The 21,598-nt window shown below is 43.1% G+C and overlaps 1 protein-coding gene across 2 annotated transcripts in view; it reads left to right on the plus strand.

The window, feature by feature from the left end:
- Nucleotides 1-7,901: 7,901 nt before the first annotated feature.
- Nucleotides 7,902-21,598, plus strand: part of Atg16l1 (autophagy related 16 like 1) — a 36,884-nt gene continuing 23,187 nt past the window's right edge. For both annotated transcript variants that reach the window (XM_026412756.2, XM_026412757.2), the window contains exons 1-5: nucleotides 7,902-8,169; nucleotides 11,580-11,673; nucleotides 16,694-16,799; nucleotides 17,513-17,586; nucleotides 18,270-18,521. In XM_026412756.2, the coding sequence (XP_026268541.1) occupies nucleotides 8,055-8,169; nucleotides 11,580-11,673; nucleotides 16,694-16,799; nucleotides 17,513-17,586; nucleotides 18,270-18,521 (641 nt within the window). In that variant the 5' untranslated portion in view covers nucleotides 7,902-8,054. The remainder of the gene's footprint in view (nucleotides 8,170-11,579; nucleotides 11,674-16,693; nucleotides 16,800-17,512; nucleotides 17,587-18,269; nucleotides 18,522-21,598) is intronic.

The raw sequence follows: 21,598 nt of genomic DNA on the forward strand, positions 1-21,598 counted from the left end.
TTTCTCCCTGTGGGGTTGCTCCATTTTCTTCAGATGGGCTTTTGCATGAGACTCAGACCTGGCCTCTAGCAGAGCCAGACATGTATTCTCAAGTTACCAAGCACCAGCCATGCTGCTGAGCTGAGGCAGCCTCGCTCACCCTGACTCTTGCCAGCAGGCTAGAAAGATTTCAAGCAATGGGCTTGAGTTTACCAGAAGTGATAGGAAACAGGGAAAGGGAAACTCTCAAGGGAAAGAGTGGGTCCTCTCAGAGGAGAAGGATAGCACACCTCTTTTCCCTCCAGCTTTATTGGGGCATCCCAAAGAAGTTTCCAGAGTCTCACCCTGGTTTACCTCTTGACTTTTGACTGAAAGAAGGATGACACCAGACTTTCAAGGCCTCATTGCACAAGACAACTCTTGGTTATTTTGGCCCATAATGAACAGTTCTAATTGAAACCTGTTCTTACATATTTTATGGTTAGGGGGAATTACCCTTATCTCCCTGAGTTTTGGGATCCAGTCTGTATAAGGGTCACAAAAGTCCCCCCACTTCAGGATAACCTGTTCTTCTTATTGGTATTTCAGGCCTGCATTTGTCCTGAAGAAAATGGGTGGTTTGCTGAGGAACACAACATATCCAATCCATTTAATCCAAGCAGGGCCGCATGTAAATTGCTTTAAAAAAAAAAAAAAAGAAGAAGAAGAAAAAGAAAGCGTGTGGGGGTCAGCGTACTCAGTCAGTTTATAGAACCATTCCTTTAACTCCATGTTCCCACTGCGAACTTCTATCCGATCCCTATCACTCATATCTCATGACCAAGAAAAAAGAGGATTTCTCTCTCAGATTCAGTTTCAAATTTCTGCAGAGGATGAGGAAGGGTTCCTACTCCTGGGACCATTTTTTTTTTCCAAGAAAGAGCATGGAAATAGAATGAGTGTAGCCAGGAGGGCAGAATCTCTTACCAAAAGAATGGGGGAAGGGGTTCTGGGCTATCCAAGCTGAAGTCCAAACATGTGTGTTCTAAATATCCCTACTGGGGACTGCCCTTCCCACTCTATGCAAAGGAGCTCTTCTGGAAGAACGGTCTACCCCTTGCCACACTGGCTTTTAGGCATGGGCACCTGGTGGTCTGTCAGAGTCCTTTCCTGGGAACTAAGATTGGAGCTGAGAAGGGCCAACTCTGTTCAACTGCTTGCCTGCACTGAGGAGCTGTTGAGGAGCCGTTTTTTTCACCATGATTATGGAAGAACTGGGTAAGAAAAAAGCCAGGCCTCAAAGTGAGAGGAAATTGAAGCAGCCATATCCAGAGGGGAGCAGATGCCAAGGGCTGAACATTCTGACAGCTCTGAGTCGTGGCTGAAGGGATTCCTGGAGTCCAGCCATATACAAATCTATGCAGAATTTAGGCAATAGCCTCCCTTTCCCTTAAGGCAGTGTACCACTTGTCATCTGAAGCCGTCTAACATGCCACACCATCCCAGCCTTACAAAGGCAGCCTGACACCCAGTCATGGCATGGGTAAACGGGTGATTTCTGGCAGCAGGCACTTTAACTACATCCCAGCTGTGTCCTCACCAACTTTGTGGCGTCAAATGTCACTTGACCTCTGTACCTGTTTCCTCATCTGAAAAAAGAAAAGGTTAATAGCACCTAGATCACAGTGTTGTGAGAATTAAATAAATTGATCCATGAGAACAAAGTACCTGGCATGAAAAAAAATTACTCAATAAATGTTAACTATTCATAGTGGCAAAGGCACGTGCCTGTGAAAAATGTTATCATTTCCTCAAAGATTAAAGAAACAAACCAAAGGAGTCAGCTCCACACACAGAGTGTAGGATGTTCCCATGTGGACCCCTCAGGCCCAGTGTTCCAGATACTGGGCTGCCAATACACCGAGGAAATAATAGCCTAGTGCTTCAGCTCTCCCAAGGCAGCTGCATTTTTCTGCAATGCTTGGAATATAAAAATAATACCACCATGTCAGCCACTCATTTTCAAAATATGAAATCTGGAGGTCAAAATGTATACAGGGTGGATAAAATGAACTGCATTGGTTTAATCTATGTGCACAAAAGTGTTGTTGTTGTTGTTGTTGTGTGGTGATGGGGATCAAATCAAGGGCTATGTTAGGCAAGTGCCATACCATCGAGCTACACCCAAGCCAGCACAGAGATTTTTTATAATGAAAATTTCCTGGGGTATGCATGTATATGAAAAGCAGTAACACTAAACAAAGAAAAAACAAGGGGTAAAAAAGTAAAATGACATATGCCTATAAGGGAGCATCCTTACTGTCATATAAAACACCACAGTTGGAGGGCTGGGATAGCTGGGGATAGCTCAGGTAGAGTGCTCTCCTCACATGCACAAAGCCCAGGGTTCAATCCCTAGCACTACAAAAAAAAAAAAAATCCACAATTGGAGAGATCATCCATGTGTCTAAAAACCTGTGTAGGTTGCTTTCTTGACTATCCTTCAGTTTACTCTAGTAGCTACTGGGTTTACACAGAAGACAGCTAACAGTTAACAGGCTAATTTAGTTTATTTTCACTTTTAGTGATATGAGCTTGGGAAGACCTAAAGAGGAGTGGAAATAAAGATTACAGAGAATTACAAAAACAGGAAATGATATTTTAAAAACATAAGAGCAAGCAAAAAAAAAAAAAAAGAGGAACACAAAGAGAACTGAAGCGCCGTGGTACCTTTTGCCTTCTGGCCAGCCTTTGTGCTCTATGTTTTCACCTCCATAAATAACACCTTAAGATCTCCTTCCTCCAGAGGGAGTTCCTGAGGCCAGGGTCCAAGCCTGGGGTGTTTTTGCCTCAAGATGTCCAGGCCTATGAGGATCCGTACTGGGATTGGACTGGTTTTTACTTGCTAATGGAAAGACAAAAGAAAATAGGGAAGACCAAAGGGCAAGGAAAGAGTAAACAGGACAATCCTCTAAAGATTGGACCTGGGAGTCCTCCAAACTGGAGCATAGCTAGAAGGTCTCACAGATGAGATGTAGGGTATTGATGTGTAAAGCAAGAATCTACTGGAGGGTTTCAGCAGTGAAAATGCCATTATGATGCTGGGAGTGGTGGCACACACCTGTAATCCAGTGGCTCAGGAGGCTGAGGCAGGAGGATCATGAGTTCAAAGCCAGCCTCAGCAACTTAGCAAGGGCCCAGCAACTCAGCGAGGGCCCAGCAACTCAGCAAGAGCCTGTCTCTAAATATAAATAAAGGGCTGGGGATGTGGCTCAGTGGTTAAGCACCCCTAGGTTTAATCTTCAGTAGCAAAAAAAAAAAAAAAAAAAAAAGAAAGAAAGAAAAGAAAACGCCATTATGCTGATGCTGGGGGAGCTTTGTTTCAGTGAAACTAGACTTTTTTTGTAAAGAAAATTCTTCAATAAGTGATGCCTCTTCCGCTCTTCCTGTAAGCAAATTTGTGCTAAATAACATTTTGTGGGTTGGGGTTGTAGCTCAGTGGTAGAGCACTTGCCTAGCATGTGTGAGGCACCAGGTTTGATCCTCAGCACCACATAAAAATAAATAAAAATAAAGTCATTGTGTCCATCTACAACTAAGAAATTTTTTTTATATTTTTTTTTTAGTTTTTGACGGACACAACATCTTTGTTTGTATGTAGTGCTGAGGATCGAACCCAGGCCGCACGCATGCCAGGCGAGCGCGCTACCGCTTGAGCCACATCCCCAGCCCCTAAGAAAAATTTTTTAAAAATAACATTTTGTTGCAAGAATCTTGGGATATTTCACATTTATGTTATATACATTATAGGCAGTCATAATCTATTTCACAGAGGCTGCTTCCCAGTAAAGCATGCTAAATCCTGTAGACACTTACTAACCAGACCACATAAAAGCTCTTGAGATACATGATCTGTCACCAGAATATTCAGACAACCGTATTGCTTTGTCTTCCCATTACTCATTCCCAGTACAGCCATTCCCTTGGGGTCTGTGGACACACTGAGTCCTTCTCATCACCGCCTTCACTCTTCACCAGAATGCTCTCACTCCAGGCTCACTCAGGAATGACTTGGTATTATTTGAAATTATTCTGTTTGGGGCTGGTGGATGTAGTTCAGTGGTAGCACTTGCTTATCATGACTGAAACCCTGGGTTTTAGCCCCAGCAAAACACACACACACACACACACACACACAATTCTGTTTTATGGATTGTAGCTGAACCAAACCACAATGTTGACTGGAACAGAGACTGGATGATGGAGTACTTCAGGTCAGAGATGCTAGAATCAAAATGCCTGCATGTGAATCCAGGTCACACCACTTACTAGTCAAGAACCCTCAGGCAAATTACTTAAACACTCTGTGTCTCAGATTCTTCATCTGTATGTGAGGAGGAAGATGCCAACAGTGGCTTACAATAACTTTATTTAGTACTTACTGGGTTATTGTGAGGAGTAAATGAGTTATAAAACATGAAATAGAAGAATACATGGCTCATAGTACTGCAGAGCCCTTCCTGCTTATTAGTTATCTCACACAGAGTCCAGCACCTTGTCAAGTAAATGATTTTATCAATAAATATGTTCATTACTATAACTTTTTCTTAAATACCTAATAATAATATAATGTCCACCAATTAGAAAATGTATATAACATACACATACAAGCTGGGCACAGTGGCACATGCCTGTAATGCCAGCAGCTCTGGAGGCTGAGGCAGAGGATCAAGTTCAAAGCCAGCCTTAGTGAAGTATTTAGCAACTCAGGGGAACCCTGTCTTTATAAAATATTAAAAAGGGCTGGGGATGTGGCTCAGTGGTTAAGGACCCTTGGGTTCAATCCTCAGTACCAAAAAGAAAAAAAAAAAAGATACACATACAAACAAAAACCCAGCAATTCTACTGCCCAGAGATAATACTATTACCATTTTTACATATTCCATTAATTAGTGAAACAATATTTACTGAGCACATGATACTTTAAAAGTGTCATGCCTTTGCAGGAGAAATAATGGTGAGCAAAAATACAAACAGTTTTTGTCTCATGGAGTTTACAGTCTAGTGATATGAGACAAACCTTAATCAAGTATCACATGATACAATAAATGTGAAACTGCAAATATGATAAATGCTATAAAGAGGGGTAAGGAGGTGTGGTGGCATATGCTTATAATCCCAGCTATTTGGGAGGCTGAGGGAGGAGGATCTCAGATTCAAGGCCAATGTGGGCAACTTATTGAGATCCTATCTCAAAATAAAAAGGGCTGGGTATGTAGCTTGGGAGTCGAGTGCTTGCCTAGCATGCCCAACGCTCTGGGTTCAATCCCTGAAGTAACAAAAGAAGAAAGGAGAAGAAGAGGTGTAAATGTAAGCTAACCTGGTTGAGAAGGTCTGTTATCTGCAGGCTGTGAGAAAGTAACTACTGAGGTGGGAACTCAGTCATAGGAATTAATTTAGAGAACACAGAAAGGAAGTGTGTGCTCAACGCACACTGTAAATCCAAAGGCCAGGCAGGGAGAGGCAGCACGCAAGTAGAAGGAAGGAAGAGGGCTCAGCGTGCAGCAGCTGGGTGCTAGATAGAGCAGAAGAGAGCAGATCTAGCAGACTTAATATCCCACTTTAAAAATTATCCATTTAGTTAACAAATATTTATTGTTTATGAAGAGCTATGAACATTTTCACAAATCAAATTTATATTATATATTGCTGTATATATTGCTTTTACTATGAACAATTTCTGACAACACACAGCAATCTCTCAATATCCACTATTAATAAGAATGCTGTAATGACCTTTTTTTTTTTTTTTTTTTTTTTTTGGTGGTGTTGATGGAACTCAGGGCTAAGCAAGTGCTCTACCACTGAGTCCCATTCCCAGCCCCATAATGAACATTTTTGTATATGGACATGTATCCAAATATTTCTTGGCATAACTTCCAAGGAAATTGCTATTTGAGCAAATTTGTTAATTTTGTTGTTGTTGTTGTTGTTACTGAGGACTTAAGCTAGAGGCACTTTACCACTAAGCCACATCCTAGGCCCTTTTTAAAATTTTGAGACAGGTTCTAAGTTGCCTAGAGCCTCACTAAATGCTGAAGCTTGCCTTGAACTTGAGATCCTTCCAAGCTGCTTGGATTATAGTGCCTGGCAAATTTATAAATATTTTAAGCATAATCATGTCAGGAAAAGTGACATGCTTCACTGTCAATTTTTTTTTTTTTTTTTTGGTACCAGGGATTGAATCCAGAGGCTCTTAACCATTGATCCACATCCCCAGCCCTTATTTATTTGTTTATTTTTTGAAACAGGGTCTCACTAAGTTGAGTAGAGCTTCACTAAGTTGCTGAGTCTGGCTTTGAACTTGCAATCCTTCTGCCTCAGCCTCCCGAGCCACTGGGAGTACAGGTGAGTGCCACTGTGCCTGACTTCACTGTTAAAATCTTATGCTATGTGACACTATGCTCTTTTGAGACTGGTGCCACTGTTTCGTTTGGGGGCATTCGTAGTGACTTCCAAAACTTGCTTCTTCATTTTCTGCAGGGTAAGAGAAAGTCATTTCTTTTTCTGATTTCCAGGGGTCCTTCCAATGACTTCAGATCATGCCACAGTGACTGCTGATGAAATGTCTTTAATGATATAGCTCAAGACAGTCTTCCTCATCTGCTACATGGGAGAGGGGAGGTTTTCTTATCTGTAAAGGATCTTCCTAAAGATTGGAGCCACACTGGAAGACAGTTTCTGACATTCCTTTTCTCTCCTCTGGCCTCCTACTTTGTCCAATTCCAATTTCATGCACTAAATTTACTAACCTATTGAAAGGCAGATGGAAGTTCAGGCAATCACATCATAGACTCAATTTTCATTTACTGAGTTTGCTGACCAATGTCATCTTCTCAAAAGCCTGTGCATTTTCCATCTCCCTCTTTCAACAAATACATGCATTATTAGATTACCTTCAAAGGACTCATTTACTATGAGGTTCTCATTCTAGGATTTTAATGATTAACACAAACTCTGATACACTGTTCAAACCCTTTTTCGGTTCCTGTTTGCATTCCACTTCTCTACTGCAAAATAAAGCCTGTTTTTAAGATCAGTGGGATGCCCTGTAATGCAGCCAAAGCTTCTAAGGATAGTCCTCAGAATGAACCTGATGTCTAAGATTGATCTAGCCAGGTGCGGTGGGCCCGCCTGTAATCCCAGCGGCATGGGAGGCAGAGGCAGGAGAATCGTGAGTTCAAAGCCAGCCTCAGCAACTGCGAGGCGCTAAGCAACTCAGTGAGACCCTGTCTCTAAATAAAATACAAAATAGGGCTGGGGATGTGGCTCAGTGGTCGAACGCCCCTGAGTTCAATCCCCAGTACTCCCTCCCCACTCCACTCCCTCCCCCCCCCCCCCGCAAAAAAAAAAGTAAAGGTAGGCTTGCCTTGTACCAGGCACAGCGCTAATTGAATGAGATAGGTTTTCCCTTTTGTTTTTTTTTTAGATTTTCCCTTGTAATGTGCACTAAAACTCTATGAGATCGTATCATTACTGTCCCTGTTCAACAGATGGGAAAACGAGGTTTAGGGAGGTTGTTATTCATGTATAACTACTAAGATCCTTCATGGGGAACGGCCCCTACTTCTGTTTGTAAGCTGAGAAAATTAAAAAAAAGGGGGGCAGACCAAGTAGGAATATACTAAACACGTAAAAGTCATAAAGGAAACAACCAGCGGGCAGAAACGACCCCTTCGGCCTTCTTCCCGCCAGAGCTGAGTCTCCAGCGTGGCCAGGACGCCTCCCAGCGACCATCTCTAAGCCTCGACGCTTCCGGTTTCAGGCTGGCGTCACTAGCTAGCGCCCAGACGGCCCGGGCCGTTGGCCTGCGTGTAGCGTGCGACGCAGAGGAGGAGGCGGGTCTTCCGGCCCCACTAAACCATTTCCGGCGGGAACCGGAAGACCGTCCCAGATGGCCTCGGGGCGGCCTGTGCGTGGAGCTGATCTCTGGGGCTGCTAGCCTTCCGGCGCTCTCTGGTCGCCTTATGCTGCGGGCTGCGGCCGCCTGCCTCCGCTGGGATCGGCGGCGCTGAAGCGCCGGGGCAGCGTGCGACATGTCTTCGGGCCTCCGCGCTGCCGACTTCCCCCTCTGGAAGCGTCACATTGCGGAGGAGCTGAGGCGCCGGGACCGGCTGCAGAGGCAGTCGTTCGAGGAGATCATCCTGCAATGTGAGCAGTGCCGGCGCAGGCCGAGAGAGGGGCGGGCGGGCGAATCCGCCGGGGGCCCGCGAGAACCCAAGGCCGAGCCCCAAGCCACCCGCGCGCATGGCTGCCACCCCGGGAGCCTCGCGCCTCGGACGCTGCCAATCTCCCTGAAGCCTTTTTCTTCCTTCGTTTCACCCTTGGGGGTCGTTGTGGAGGGTCCCCTACCGAGTCTTGTGTGCACTGTAGGCAGGTGCCTTGAGTCTGCACGCCTTCCTGGCGCACTTCTGCAGGTGGGCTCCAGAAGCATCGCGTCGGGCCATCTCGCTGATGAGGCAGGCATTGGTTGACATCAGGCGCCAACGTGAGGGGTCAGCATCGTTGCCTAGTGTCCTAGAGCGTGTGGCCATTGGCTTCTGAGGGTCCTTTGCCCTTATTCCAACTCGGTGTTCTTTCCTTAGTAGGGAGGAAGGTACCCTCTGCTGTTGATGCAAAACCACCAGCGGGAAAGTGGATTTCTTCACCACCACCTCTTGCCTTTTAAGGGTACAGAAGTGTTTCTCGCTCTCAGATACGTCCTAACGAATAGATCCTTGCCCACCTCCCCAAGTTACAACTTACTTGCACATTTGGGGGAAGCAGCCGCTACTCCTCTTGCCTGAGGATTGATGAGAGGATTCAAAGTACAAATAGTTGCCTGTTATTGAATTCTGATTGTGTTAAGTCAATGGTGTTCAAATGCAGCTGCATTAGAATCACCTGGGGATTTTTAAAAAGCATCCCCATTTGATAGATACAGCAAATCAGAGGGGCTGGGGCTATAGCTCCATGGCAGAGCAAGTCCTGAGGCACTGGGTTCTATCCCTAGCACCTCATAAAAATAAACAAAGGCATGCTGCCCATCTACAACTACAAAAAAAAAAAAAATAGTGCAGAGCCCAAGCCACACCCCCAGATCAACTAAACCAGAGTAAATGGAAGTAGAAAGAACACAGTGTATCTGGAGGTTTTTTGGTGGTATTGAGGACTGAACTCAGTGCTTCACCTATGCTAGGCAAGTGCCCTATTGCTATGCTAGAATATGTATTTTGAGATTGGGTCTTCTTACTAAGTTGCCCAGGCTGTGTTCTTGAATTTGCAATTCTCCTACCTTAGCCTCACCAATTGCTGGGATTACAGGCCGCTACACCCAGCTGGTATTGGCATTTTAGGATGCTTCCCAAATTATTCTGGTATGCAGACAAGTTTGAGTACTGTGGTGAATAATTGGCATCTTTGAAATTTGGTGGAGCAAGTTTTACTGTTGCCATTTTTTATATCTGAGAAAATTAAGGCCAATAGTAAAACAATTATTTGGGGTTGCACAGCAGATTAATGGTGGGGATGGGTTCACATTTAGGCTCATAATCCTTATCTTTTGCATTTGTTTTTCTTGCTGGAACTCCCAAGAAATGACCCTTTATTGCCTTCACTGCTTCTGTCCTCTTTAAAAAGGGGAGCCCTTTAGGAAAAGGAAATGCTGTGCAACTGTCATGGTCAATTCTTTATACTCTTAGAGAACCTGGGAGACCAGAACTATTTCAGAAGCATAGGAAGAAGCTCCTCTTATTCAGTGTGATTCTCTCATAGGTTATGTAACTTCAGTTCTTAGGTCTTGGCTGAGTGCTCATTCTTTAAAAGGTAATACATTTAGTTGGGTCAGAGTCCCCACTTGTCCCTTTACTTTTTCAATTAACTTTTTTGAATCTGATTTGCTGTAGCTATAAAGTGGGGATGAAGCTTGCCTTACACTTCATAAAAGCAGTGCTGTGTTTAAGTGCTTTGAAAGCCATCTTTATAATAATTTATAAATGTAAGGTGCTCATAACCCCATAGACATCAATTGAATGTTTTTCTGCACTTCAAAAATGGATATGGTGGGCTGGAGTTTTGGCTCAGTTGTGGAGTGCTCGCCTAGCATGCATGAGGCACCGAGTTCAATTCTTAGCACCTCATATTAAATAAATAAAAGGTCCATCAACAGCTTAAAAAAGAAGAATTAAAAAATTTTTTAAATTCATGACAAGTCGGGGATGTAGAGCAGTCAGAACAAGAGATTGGAGATGGAAAGAGTGCTTTTTTTTTTTTTTTTTTTTGGCACTGGGGATTGAATTCAGGGGCACTCAACCCTGAGCCACATCCCAGCCCTATTTTGTATTTTGTTTTTTTAATATTTAGTTTTTAGTTTTAGGTGGACACGATATCTTTATGTTATGTTGAGGATCGAACCCAGAGCCCCGCACATTGCCAGGCGAGTGTGCTACTTCTTGAGCCACATCCCCAGCCCTATTTTGTATTTTCTTAAGAGACAGGGTCTCACTGAGTTGCTTAGCACCTCACTTTTGCTGAGGCTGGCTTTGAACTCGCTATCCTCCTGAGAGCATCCTGAGCAGCTGGGATTACAGGTGTGCGCCACTAAACTAATGGGTAGTGCCTGCTTGCAGGGCTTAGAGAAGAGATGGGGATGAGAAATTAGGAGGAGGCACGAGAGTGAGACACTTTGACTATTCAGACATTCTGTTTAAGCTGGAGGGTTGACATTTGGGGAGAACAGTTCCAGATGGATTGTACAAAACCAGTATTCCTCAAATCCCAGCCTTCCCAAGCCAGTTAAGTTTTCACCTTCCATCAGCCTGGAGTTCCCTGTTTAATCCTTGCCAGAACTTGAAGAGAAAGATGAAGAAGCTTTGTGGGGAGGCTTCCCTGATTTCTGGCCTTGTTTGTAGTAAAGGGAACCTTTGGAAAGAAGCCCTTTTGAATACCTTGTGTCTTGGTGATCTCCAAGGGTGGAATTGCTTTCCTTCCTGAATTTCCTTCCTGTTTGAATTTGCCAAATTCAAGTGCTTCTGTATTACTTAAAGGTGCATAGCGTTTTGTTTTGTTTTTGTACCTAGGATTGAACCCAGAGCACTTAAACCACTGAGCCACATCCTCAGTCCTTTTTTATTTTTTATTTTGTTTGAGTCAGTGCCTCGTTAAGTTGCTGACGCTGGCTTTGAACTCACAATCCTCTCAAGTTGCTGGAGTCACAGGTGTGCATCACTAAGCCCAACTGGTACATAGCATTTCACTTTGCCATTGGTGTTTTAATTCCCAAGGTAAAAACAGTTAATTTTGGAAGTAGAAGAACATTTTGACTCCCTCAGAGGGGTGACATTCCTTCAGGTATTACTGTAGCTGGGCTGCCCAAGTTAGGTCAAGAAGTATCTAGGAATGTATGTTCCTAGATTTTATACGATTGTTACAGTATGCAATAATGAGGACCTCACACTTTGATACCTAATAATGATGCCAAAGCAGGCCTGTCTTTTCTTTTTTTTTGGTCCCAAGTTTTGTAAGATGTAAAGTATAAATACAGTATAATAACTTAATTTCTGAACTATTTCTTGTGTATATAGATAACAAGTTGCTGGAAAAGTCGGATCTTCATTCAGTGTTGGCCCAGAAACTACAAGCTGAAAAGCATGATATACCAAACAGGCATGAAATAAGGTATTTTGAAACTAATCTTTATTATTTATGTCATTGTCTTTAGCATTTGTCTCAGTTCAGTTGTCACTTTTCTAAAAGCAAACCAAGTACTGTTTTCTTCTATGCTCCATTCCAGTTTTTGTCATCTCCTTTCAAATAAGAACTGCTAAAACCAAATAACTAAAAGCATTGTTTAAAAGATCTGTACATACCTAGAAGACTTACCAGAACAATGCTCTCAGCTTGAGAAATTTCTCAAGCAGTTCACGTGGTAACCCTAGGTCAGGTTATCTCCTAACCCAGGAATACTTAGAGACAAGTAAATATTCCTGAATAGATTTACAGAACTTTTGTTAAAACAGAATTGACTGGCAAATAAGCACAAATTGCCTTTTATACAGTAAGGTCTGTTTGATTCTTATTTAATGTTTTCAACCTTAGCTTGTGAAATCAAATTAGCAGGTTGCAACAAGCTTTTGTTTCTTCATTGTATTTTAAGAGAAAGTGTTTGCCCTGCTGTTACATACACGTTTATAGGGTGTTTGAAATATTTACTCATGTATGTATTACTGTATGAAAGTGTTTGCCCTGCTGTGTTACATACACATGTTTATAGGGTGTTTGAAATATTTACTCATGTATGTATTACTGTATGTATACATTACTTAGGGTCATGTTTATAAAATCAAAGTCATGCTTCATCAAAGCAGCTTAAATGGGCTTATTCAAGAGTCTTACTGGCCTCTTTCCATGATGTTTGCACATTTGTTGGTCTGGAAACAGTGCCCATTATATTTATCTATTGCTTTATTCTTTTTGCACATCGATTAACACTTGGCAATTGTGGGTATGGCCTCATTGGGAATCTTCTGAGTAGTTGCCTGCCATCTGTGTCTCCTAATCTGGCAAGATGGTCTCCTGGGAGGTGAGAGTGGGAAAGATCCCAAAGCATAGATAGTTTCCCCCGTCTGGGTTCCGTTTTTTGCTTAATAACAGTTCAGGAGATCCTGTTACTTTCGCTCCTGGGGTTTCTTTCATAGTACTTAAGATATTAGTTACGATGTAAATAAATATCTGACAATTCTTTTGGCTAAATTTCACTGGGATAGTCAATTTATTGAAAGTCTTTTCCCACAAACATTATCTGTAATTTGTCTTATTCTCCTGATTATCTTGTTTCTATTAATGTGTCCTTGTTTCCCATGAGTCATCTATGGTTCCTTTCTCCCTCAATATCTTTCCCCTCCATGTATCCACTTAGTGCCCCAGGTTCTTAGCCCCACAGTCTCTCAATCTGTCTCTTAGTTTACATTTATTTTGCCATTAGCCCCTTTCTCTCATACCTGGACTTTGAAGAGTCTGCTCACTTCAGGCTTTTGTGACTGCAGTATGAACCGGGCACAAAGGGGTGTTTGCTATGGGTGTGTTAAAGATATTCAGAGAAGATAAGTGCCTGGTTGATTTCCTTCCCTATGCCTCCTCTATCTCTCCTTGGGTCCTGCTCATTTCATTGTAATTAACCAGGAATTTCTATACCTGTACATCAGTTATTAAATTTTCCTTGTGTTTTCATCACTTTGCCTAGAGGCAAAATTCTGACTCTTCAGCCTGAGAGTAGTTTTCTAAGTATGGTCCCGAATGAGTATCATCATCTGGGAAGTTGTTAAGAAGGGGGGGGGGGGGTCCTTTGTTTTCTTGGGCACTGGGGATTGAACCCAGGGGTGCTTTACCTCTGAGCTACATCCCTAGCCCTTTTTAGTTTTTGAGACAGGATCTTGCTAACTTGCTGAGACTGTCCTCAAACTTGCGATCTTCCTCCTGCCTCAGCCTCCAGAGTTGCTGAGATTACAGGCGGATGCTGCGGTGCCTGGCTAGAAATAGATTCTTTGCCCCACCCCCAAGACATACAGAAATTTTAGTGATGGGTCCAGTAGTCTCTTTATGTCCCAAGTTTTTAACTCTGAATATTTCAAGAAAACTGTCACGGGAGCATTAAAATAGGTTGAAAATCATAATCTAGACTTCACACATAGTATTATATTCATGTCAATGGTGTTATAATTACTTTTGGGGGGGGGTGTGTGCTGAGGATTGAACCCAGGGCCTTGTGCATGTGAGGCAAGCACTCTACCAACTGAGCTATATCCCCAGCCCTTACATTGTTATTTTTAAATTATATGATTACATGTTGCATGTTGTATTTAAGTTTTACAGGTGTTCCACATCTGGGATGATGGGACCAAAATTGGTTAAAAAAAAAAAAAAACCTGTAGGTGATTCTGATAACCTTTAAAGTCTGAGTGCCACTGCTTTCCTAGCCACTCTGAGGCCCTGTGAATGAGCAGATTCCCAGCACCTTTGAGCTTTTTTTTTTTTTTTTGAGTAAAATAGGAAGTCTTTGACCAAAAACTTGTTTTTTTAATTTTTTTTTTTATTGGTTGTTCACAACATTACAAAGCTCTTGACATATCATATTTCATACATTAGATTGAAGTGGGTTATGAACTCCCAATTTTACCCCAATTGTTTTTTTAATTTTTTTATTTTTCATTTTGCAAATCTTTTTTTCTAGAATGCCAGTTCCTGGAGAGGAGGGGCCACATGTTTTGCTTCACATAGTCCATATTGCTTTGCATTTAAATGAAAGGATGTAGTACAGTACCTTCTAATTGGTCTTCCTAATTTTAGATGGTTTCATGTAAGGCACGTTCCAGTGTCTAATCTCATGGTACTTCATGGGCTAATGTAGTAAAGTGCCAGGTCACCTCAAAGGTGAGTCATCTTGCTTAGATATGCAGCAGGTATTCATGTGGAGTTGGAGGGTGAAGTTAGGAGGATTATTATTATACTGCCTCCATCCCTCTTTTTTTTATTATTTTTACTTTTATTTTTTATTGTTGATAGACCTTTATTTTATTTATTTATATGTGGTGCTGAGAGTTGAACCCACTGCCTCACACATGCCAGGCAAGTGCACTGCCTCTGAGCCCCAACCCCTCCTTTCCTCCTTTTTATTATGTTACAGGTCATATGTAATGGGCTGCTCTCCCCTCTCCCTTCAGAATGGGTATCTTGGCCGGCCTTCTATGAGCTTTCGTTGAGCATTAGATTTACCTGCTTACTCAGTATGGTCTGGTAATGCTCCTCTGTAGTTTCAGCCCAGACCCTCCTCCTGAGCTTAATTTCAAAATTCTAGTGTTTTGTTAAACCAAAACTCTTGAGGCTAGGGAATTCCTGAAATAAAAAGACTTCAGTTTTGAGGAGGGTAAAAGCCCTGCACCCTGCATGTATGCATCCCTTAGAGAGCTTTGGGATAGGAAGGTAGCCCATAAGGAGAACTCGTTGCTTTTGGACAGGTTGGGGTTCACAGTCCAGAAATTGTATTTGTAAACAGGGGATGGTGGCCCTGAGGGTTTGCTGTGATGAGATTTTAAGTCAGTTTTTCAAGGCCTCTCCCCAGGAGCTGGCATTCTAGAGAAAAGATTTATAAAATGAAAGCTGCTATAAGAAAGCCAAACTCTTGACCAAGGATTTTCTAGTTTACTTTAACAATAAAATAAGGCTTCTGGTGTTTTGTTTGCAGCTAACTGTAGTTAACTGATTAGTTCCCTTATCTCTTTACCCTTTGACCTTTGGAAGGTAGGACATCTTAGAATTTTTCTTTGATCAGAGTGTACTGCTATTTTTGATATAATACAAATGATTTGCAATTTGTGTATTGGGGGGGTTGCTGGGGATTGAACCCAGGGCCTTGTGCATGCAAGGCAAGCACTCTACCAACTGAGCTATACATCACCAGCCTGCAAAGTTTTCAAAACTGAATTCACTCTTTTTTCGGGGAGTGATACCAGGGATTGAACTCAGGGGCACTTGACCACTGAGCTACATCCCCACCCATATTTCGTATTTTATTTAGAGACAGGGTCTCACTGAGTTACTTAGTGCCTCACTTTTGCTGAGGCTTGGCTTTGATCCTCCAGCCTCTGCCTCCTGAGCCGTTGGGATTACAGGCGTGTACCATCACACCTGGTGAATTCACTTCTGATCTAAACTCATTTTCTGAGGCTTCAGGAACATGCACGTGTAAGCCTTTAGCTTGGAGCTCTCCAGAGGTTCAGCTTCTGGAACCCTTCCACTTGACATGCACATGGATGTCCACAGTTGATCTTTTTAGGCCTTCCCCAGACCTGCCGCACCCACCGTCTTGCCATTTCAGTAGACAGGCACCTGCCCTTTAACAATTGCTCAGATCAAAGGTCTTGATCATACTTGACCCCTGTCTTTCAGACCCTACTTCCAGTTCCAAGGCAGGTCTCTTCAAAATGAATTTGACACATCTCTCCACCTCCCTGCTGCCACCATAGTGTGAGCCTCAGAGCCTGCTAATGGGTCTCCCTGTTTCTGCCCCTGCCTTTTTGCAATCTGCTCAAATCCATCCAGTGGTCTTTGAACACCACCGTCCTCAGGGGGCTAAGGAAGTTTGGCATGATCTCTGCACCTCTCCCTTAGCTCCTCTGTCCCTCGGCATCTGAGCTATCACCCCCCCACACACACACACCCTGTGCTTCCTCTCAGGCTTGCTCCATCCTCAGAGGGTCCTTCTCTTGAGTCCACCTGGCTTGTTCCTCATGGCTTTACTATATTGTCCATCTGCTTGATTGGTTGTCGGCTGCATGAGCAGAGCTCCATAGTCCCTGTCTTCCTGGCACTAGCAGTACCTGATACATGGTTGCCACTCAGGCACTTAGCAGTGAGTGGGCTGGTTGGCTGCTTTGTATTTACCTGCGCTTTGTTCAGGAACCCAGCATTTATTCCTGCCCTGACTGGTTGTGGCATGGGGTGTTTGGTTTGCTATACCATGTGTCTCACAACTTCTACTTTTCCACGTATTACTGGGAACACTAAATGGTTTCTTAGCTAGGCTGATATGTACATGTTTGAAATTCTGGGGTTATTGTTCCATTGTCTAATTGGAGAGGTTTGAAGTTTGATTCCCCCCACCCTTTTTGCATTTTTTCTTGATTTGGCTGGTGGTGATTAGTCCTGGACATGATGGCACATGGAATGACAGTCAACTACAAGAAATGGCTCAGCTGAGGATTAAACACCAGGAAGAACTGACTGAATTGCACAAGAAACGTGGGGAGGTAAAGACAACTCCTTTCCCATTCTGTCTTCTCTTTCAAGGGTTCTGTAGGGGAGATGGGAGATCAGCCACTTCCCTGGGAATTAGCAGCAGTCTAACTAAATTAGGCATTAAAAGCTCTCTTTGTGGGATTGAAACAGTGGGGAAACACGAGGAAATGCAAGGTCCTTCGTGGAGAGATGAGCCATGGTCAAACCACCCAGTTACCATGCTTCAACAATGGTGTGAGAGACACAAGTGAGGAAGCTTTTGAGAACAAAAAGGGGCTTAGAGTTTGATTCACTAAAGATCTTTCTAATACTTATGAAACTTTTTGAGTGTGAACTCCAAAATTTCAGTTATTAGAAGGAGTCCTGGTTGTGTTTACCCTGGATGGTCATCAATGCAAAGCTCCAAATGAGAGAAGACAGTTAACTAGCAGTTCAGCCAAGTTGATGTGAGATCTGGAGGTAGACAGGTATTCTCAGCAAGAACCTGGTAGTCACCTAGAACACTTCCAGTTCATCCACATCTCCCTTTGCAAGGGAACAGCAGACAGTTCCTAGGCACATTACGCATGCCTCCTCTGCCATTCACTACCTTTCTTGATACCTTTGCCCAACCCTCAAACACACACCTTTCTTTATTAAAAATTAAGTGGACAGTCACCCACTATTGGTTTTCAAGTGAGGTTCTTTTTTCGAGTGACTTAGGAGAGTGTTCTCTGTCTCCCAGTTAGCTCAGTTGGTGATTGACCTGAACAACCAAATGCAGCAGAAGGACAGGGAGATGCAGATGAATGAAGCAAAGTGAGTAGAAACTTTTCCTCCTCAGGGTTTGGTGATTGGTTCACATGTTGTGTTTTGCTGTACCCTTTGAATGGGCCTGTAACCAGTGGTAGCCACGCTGCAGCCAGCAAGTGTCTTATTCCAGTCAATGCAATCTGGGCCCTTTTTCTGTGCCAAGGAAAGGCAAGCTCAATGCCCTTAGGCCCCTAGGGTCCCAACATTCTCTAGGGAAATAACTGGCCCTTGCAAGGGTTCCAGAGCATTTGTAGTTCTCTCATGGTGGCCTTGTGTGGATGTTGGTGTCTTCCTGTGGTGGAGCTGAGGCTATACCGAGAGCTTGGGACTCATGGGTGGTGTGTAAGTGAGCAGGATCATTTTTGATCAGGAACAAGAAAACGGGGATTTGGAGTCTTAGCACCATAGAGCTGCAGAACCTCACAAAAATACCATGCGGGCACCTAAAGTTTCCCTTCCTTCAAATCCTGTTTTTCTCAAAACTCTTGTTACTAGTCATTTGTGGGCAGGAGGAACCTTGCACTGGGTGTTTCCTAATAGGATTGTCCTGCACACCGTTGGTCCAGGTCTGGTGTGTGGCTCATGTTATGCTACTGGGCTAAGTTCACATAGTTGGCTTGCCCCCGTCCTCTGGCTGTAATGCAGGACTCTGGCCAAGGACACTTCCTCTTCTGATGGCATGCTTTCAGAATTGCAGAATGTTTGCAGACTATCTCTGACTTGGAGACAGAGTGCTTGGACCTACGCAGCAAGCTTCAAGACCTTGAGGTAGCCAACCAGACCCTGAAGGACGAATACGATGCCCTGCAGATCACTTTTACTGCGTTGGAGGAGAAACTGAGAAAAACTACTGAAGAAAACCAGGAGCTGGTCACCAGATGGATGGCCGAGAAAGCCCAGGAAGCCAACCGCCTCAATGCAGAGAACGAAAAGGACTCCAGGTGGGCATAGTCAGTGGTCTCCATTTTCAGCAAAGCAGAAGCTAGTTCTTTAAAAAGAAAACAACATACAGGTGGGGGGTGAGAGTGTACCTTGCCTGTGCAGAACAGAAAACACTAACAGAATCACCAATAGTGATAGTGAAAATAAAAGAAATTTGCGTTTATAAGGATACTTAATATTGAGCCATGGAATACCTCCCAGAAGGGCAGGGCAGAGGCCTTCTGACCAACAGCCAGGAAGCACTCCCATCCTGTACACTAGGAGTTTGCATCTGTGTGGTAGAAATGAAGCTATTTAGAAACCTGACCCCTATCCCCAATCTATGACATCCATGCTCAATGTCCACTGCCTTACATATGCTCCCATTCAAACGAGCAATATGGCTCTTAGAGCAATTTTATCCAGATGTGTTCTGACCAACCAATTGAAAAGCTTTTGGCACCAAACCCATGATACAACATGGGAAAGCTGGGAGAAGGGTATGATTCACCTAGAAAAGCAAAGAAAACTAGCTGATGCACTATTCACAGAAGCCCAGCAGAATTGAACCCTTTTCTAAAATCCCCATACCAGTAGTTCAGTATTTCATTTAGAAGACAGATTATAGGAAGAATCCTAAGGAGTAACTGAGCTTATGCCCTACCACATAATAAATCCACTTAGATGGGAAAGGCAGTGTAAAATCAAAGCCTTGGTCAAGTTAGAAAATTTGAGGGACTGTCTGTTTATTTTATGAAGAGTTCCTAAAAAGGAGTCTTGGAGGACTTTCCAAACATAAAAGTAATGAATGATATTAAAGGGTGGCAGTTCAAAATTTTTTAGGTTTCTCAACATCACTGACACTAAAACAGTGAACCAGGAAATGCTCTCTTAAATATCCATAATGGAGTCAATAAGGAAAGATGAGCACAAAGCATAGGTGGTTCATAAGAGCAGACTTGGTTGTGGTGAGTAAATACCACAGAAACGGGTGCTAGGGGGCAGGAGTACTGATAGTGTGGGGCTGCTGACTGCTTGAGGGCTGTTTGGAATAAGGAGGATCCTACCATTCTGGACTTGAGAGCCCCCTCTTGTTGGACTTTGTCCTAAGGAAGTAAGGGGACTTTTTGACAAACATTCATGATGGCCTTTTTTTTCGTCAGTAGTAAAAAAAGATAGTGCATACCTTGGTGAACAATTAAACTGTGATATGTTCATGCAATGGAATTTTATAAAGCCATTTAAGATTATGTATTTTTTAAAATATTTTATTTTTTAATTGTAGTGGGACACAATACCTTTATTTATTTATTTATTTATTTTTAATATGGTGCTGAGGATCAAACCCAGGGCCTCGCACAAGCTAGGTGGTGTTCTGCCGCTGAGCCACAACCCCAGCACTAAGATGATGTATTTTAAGAATACTTGATACTGGGGCTGGGGATGTGGCTCAAGCGGTGGCGCGCTTGCCTGGCATGCGTGCGGCCCAGGTTCGATCCTCAGCACGACATAAAAACAAAGATGTGTCCACCGAAAACTAAAAAATAAATATTAAAAAATTCTCTCTCTCTCTCTCTCTCTCTCTCTCTCTCTCTCTCTCTCTCAAAAAAAAAAAAAAAAAAGAATTCTTGATACTGAGGCTGGGGTTGTGGCTCAGTGGTAGAGCACTTACCTAGCATGTATGAGGCACTGGGTTCAATTCTCAACACTGCTTATAAATAAATGAATAAAATAAAGGTCCACCAACAAAGAATACTTGATACCTAAAATACAGTGATATAACTGGAAATATGAAATATGTTGAGTGAAACGAACTATATTCATAACACCCCAGTTTTGTATGAAAGACTGGAGGGAATTATACTATTAATGATGTTTGGTTTTGGGGGTAAGATGTTTTTTTTCTCATTTTATACTTCTATTTTTTCTAACTTGCTGAAGTTTCTACTGTGAAAAAATGAGTTTCTTCTATCATTTCTACCTCACATTAACTGTAAGATAGTTGGGCTTATGGCATGGTGTTCTCAGGCGGTGTGAGGGTTGTGAGGGTCGCAGGGTTGACAGGATGCTTCCAGGTGCCATGATCATCATCACTGAAGAGCCATTGGAAGGAGAAGCCTCTGAGCGTCACAGGGAAAATGATGCTAACCTAACAAGACCGTTATATATCTGCCCCTGTCCTTTCTTCCTCCCTTTGAAATGACTTCCAAGGATTGTGTCCTTAGACTATTGAAGGTGTGGGGCACCTGCAATAGTCAGAATCCCTGGAAGCCTACCCTCTGTGTTGCCTGCTTTCTGCTAAATCCCTCTGTCCTTGTCCCTACTTCTAGCAGCTTTTGTTGAGCTGGGCTGTGATGGAGCACACCGGAGAACTTTTCATGTTCTGCCTCCTGCAAAAGACCATGTCCCCACAATTGGGCTCAATAGCTGCTAATGCTTTAAGATGCACCCGAGGGCTATCTGAACTATCAGGGAAATACCTGTCCTATCAGCTCCACTGATGAAGGCCTGGCTCAGGTGCTATTCTCTTTTTTTCCTTATCAGTTTTTCACCCCTTGCCAGAATGGGGACATGAAGGTAGAGAAAGGAGTAGGTTTCAGATGGTCTATCAACAAGTGCCATAACTTGGAGCAGCATAACTCCCTCCACATTCAGGTTCTGGTTTTCTATCAAAGGTAGTTTGTGGCTCTCCCAACTAAGAAAGTTTTTGTAAATTGTATATTTTATAATTTTTCCTTTGAGACTTAATTTTCATCCTAATGGAAGAAGCTTTTTCAAGCTATACCTTCATCTTGTCCCAGGATTTTTTGGTAGGCCACTTAACAGGACTTTTCCCAGTTGGAGAAATTGGTACTGTGGGAGAGGCCGAATAGAAGTTCTAGTGAGTTATTGATTGGAGCTCAAAAGCAGGGCTGGAGTTCCAGGTTGGGGGTATTCACAGATGAGTAAAATTGCCAAGGAAGGGAGAACAAGGTTGCCAAGGTGAGCTCCTGAAGTTAGGACACTAACTGAAGTTAAGGAGGGGTGGATGAGGCTATTTTACATTCCCAGTTAGCTGTGGATCCCAGTTAGCCATGGTTAGCTTCTGTCAGTTAAA

Source organism: Urocitellus parryii, chromosome 1, assembly GCF_045843805.1.
Source record: "Urocitellus parryii isolate mUroPar1 chromosome 1, mUroPar1.hap1, whole genome shotgun sequence".
NCBI classification, from domain to species: Eukaryota; Metazoa; Chordata; class Mammalia; order Rodentia; family Sciuridae; genus Urocitellus; species Urocitellus parryii.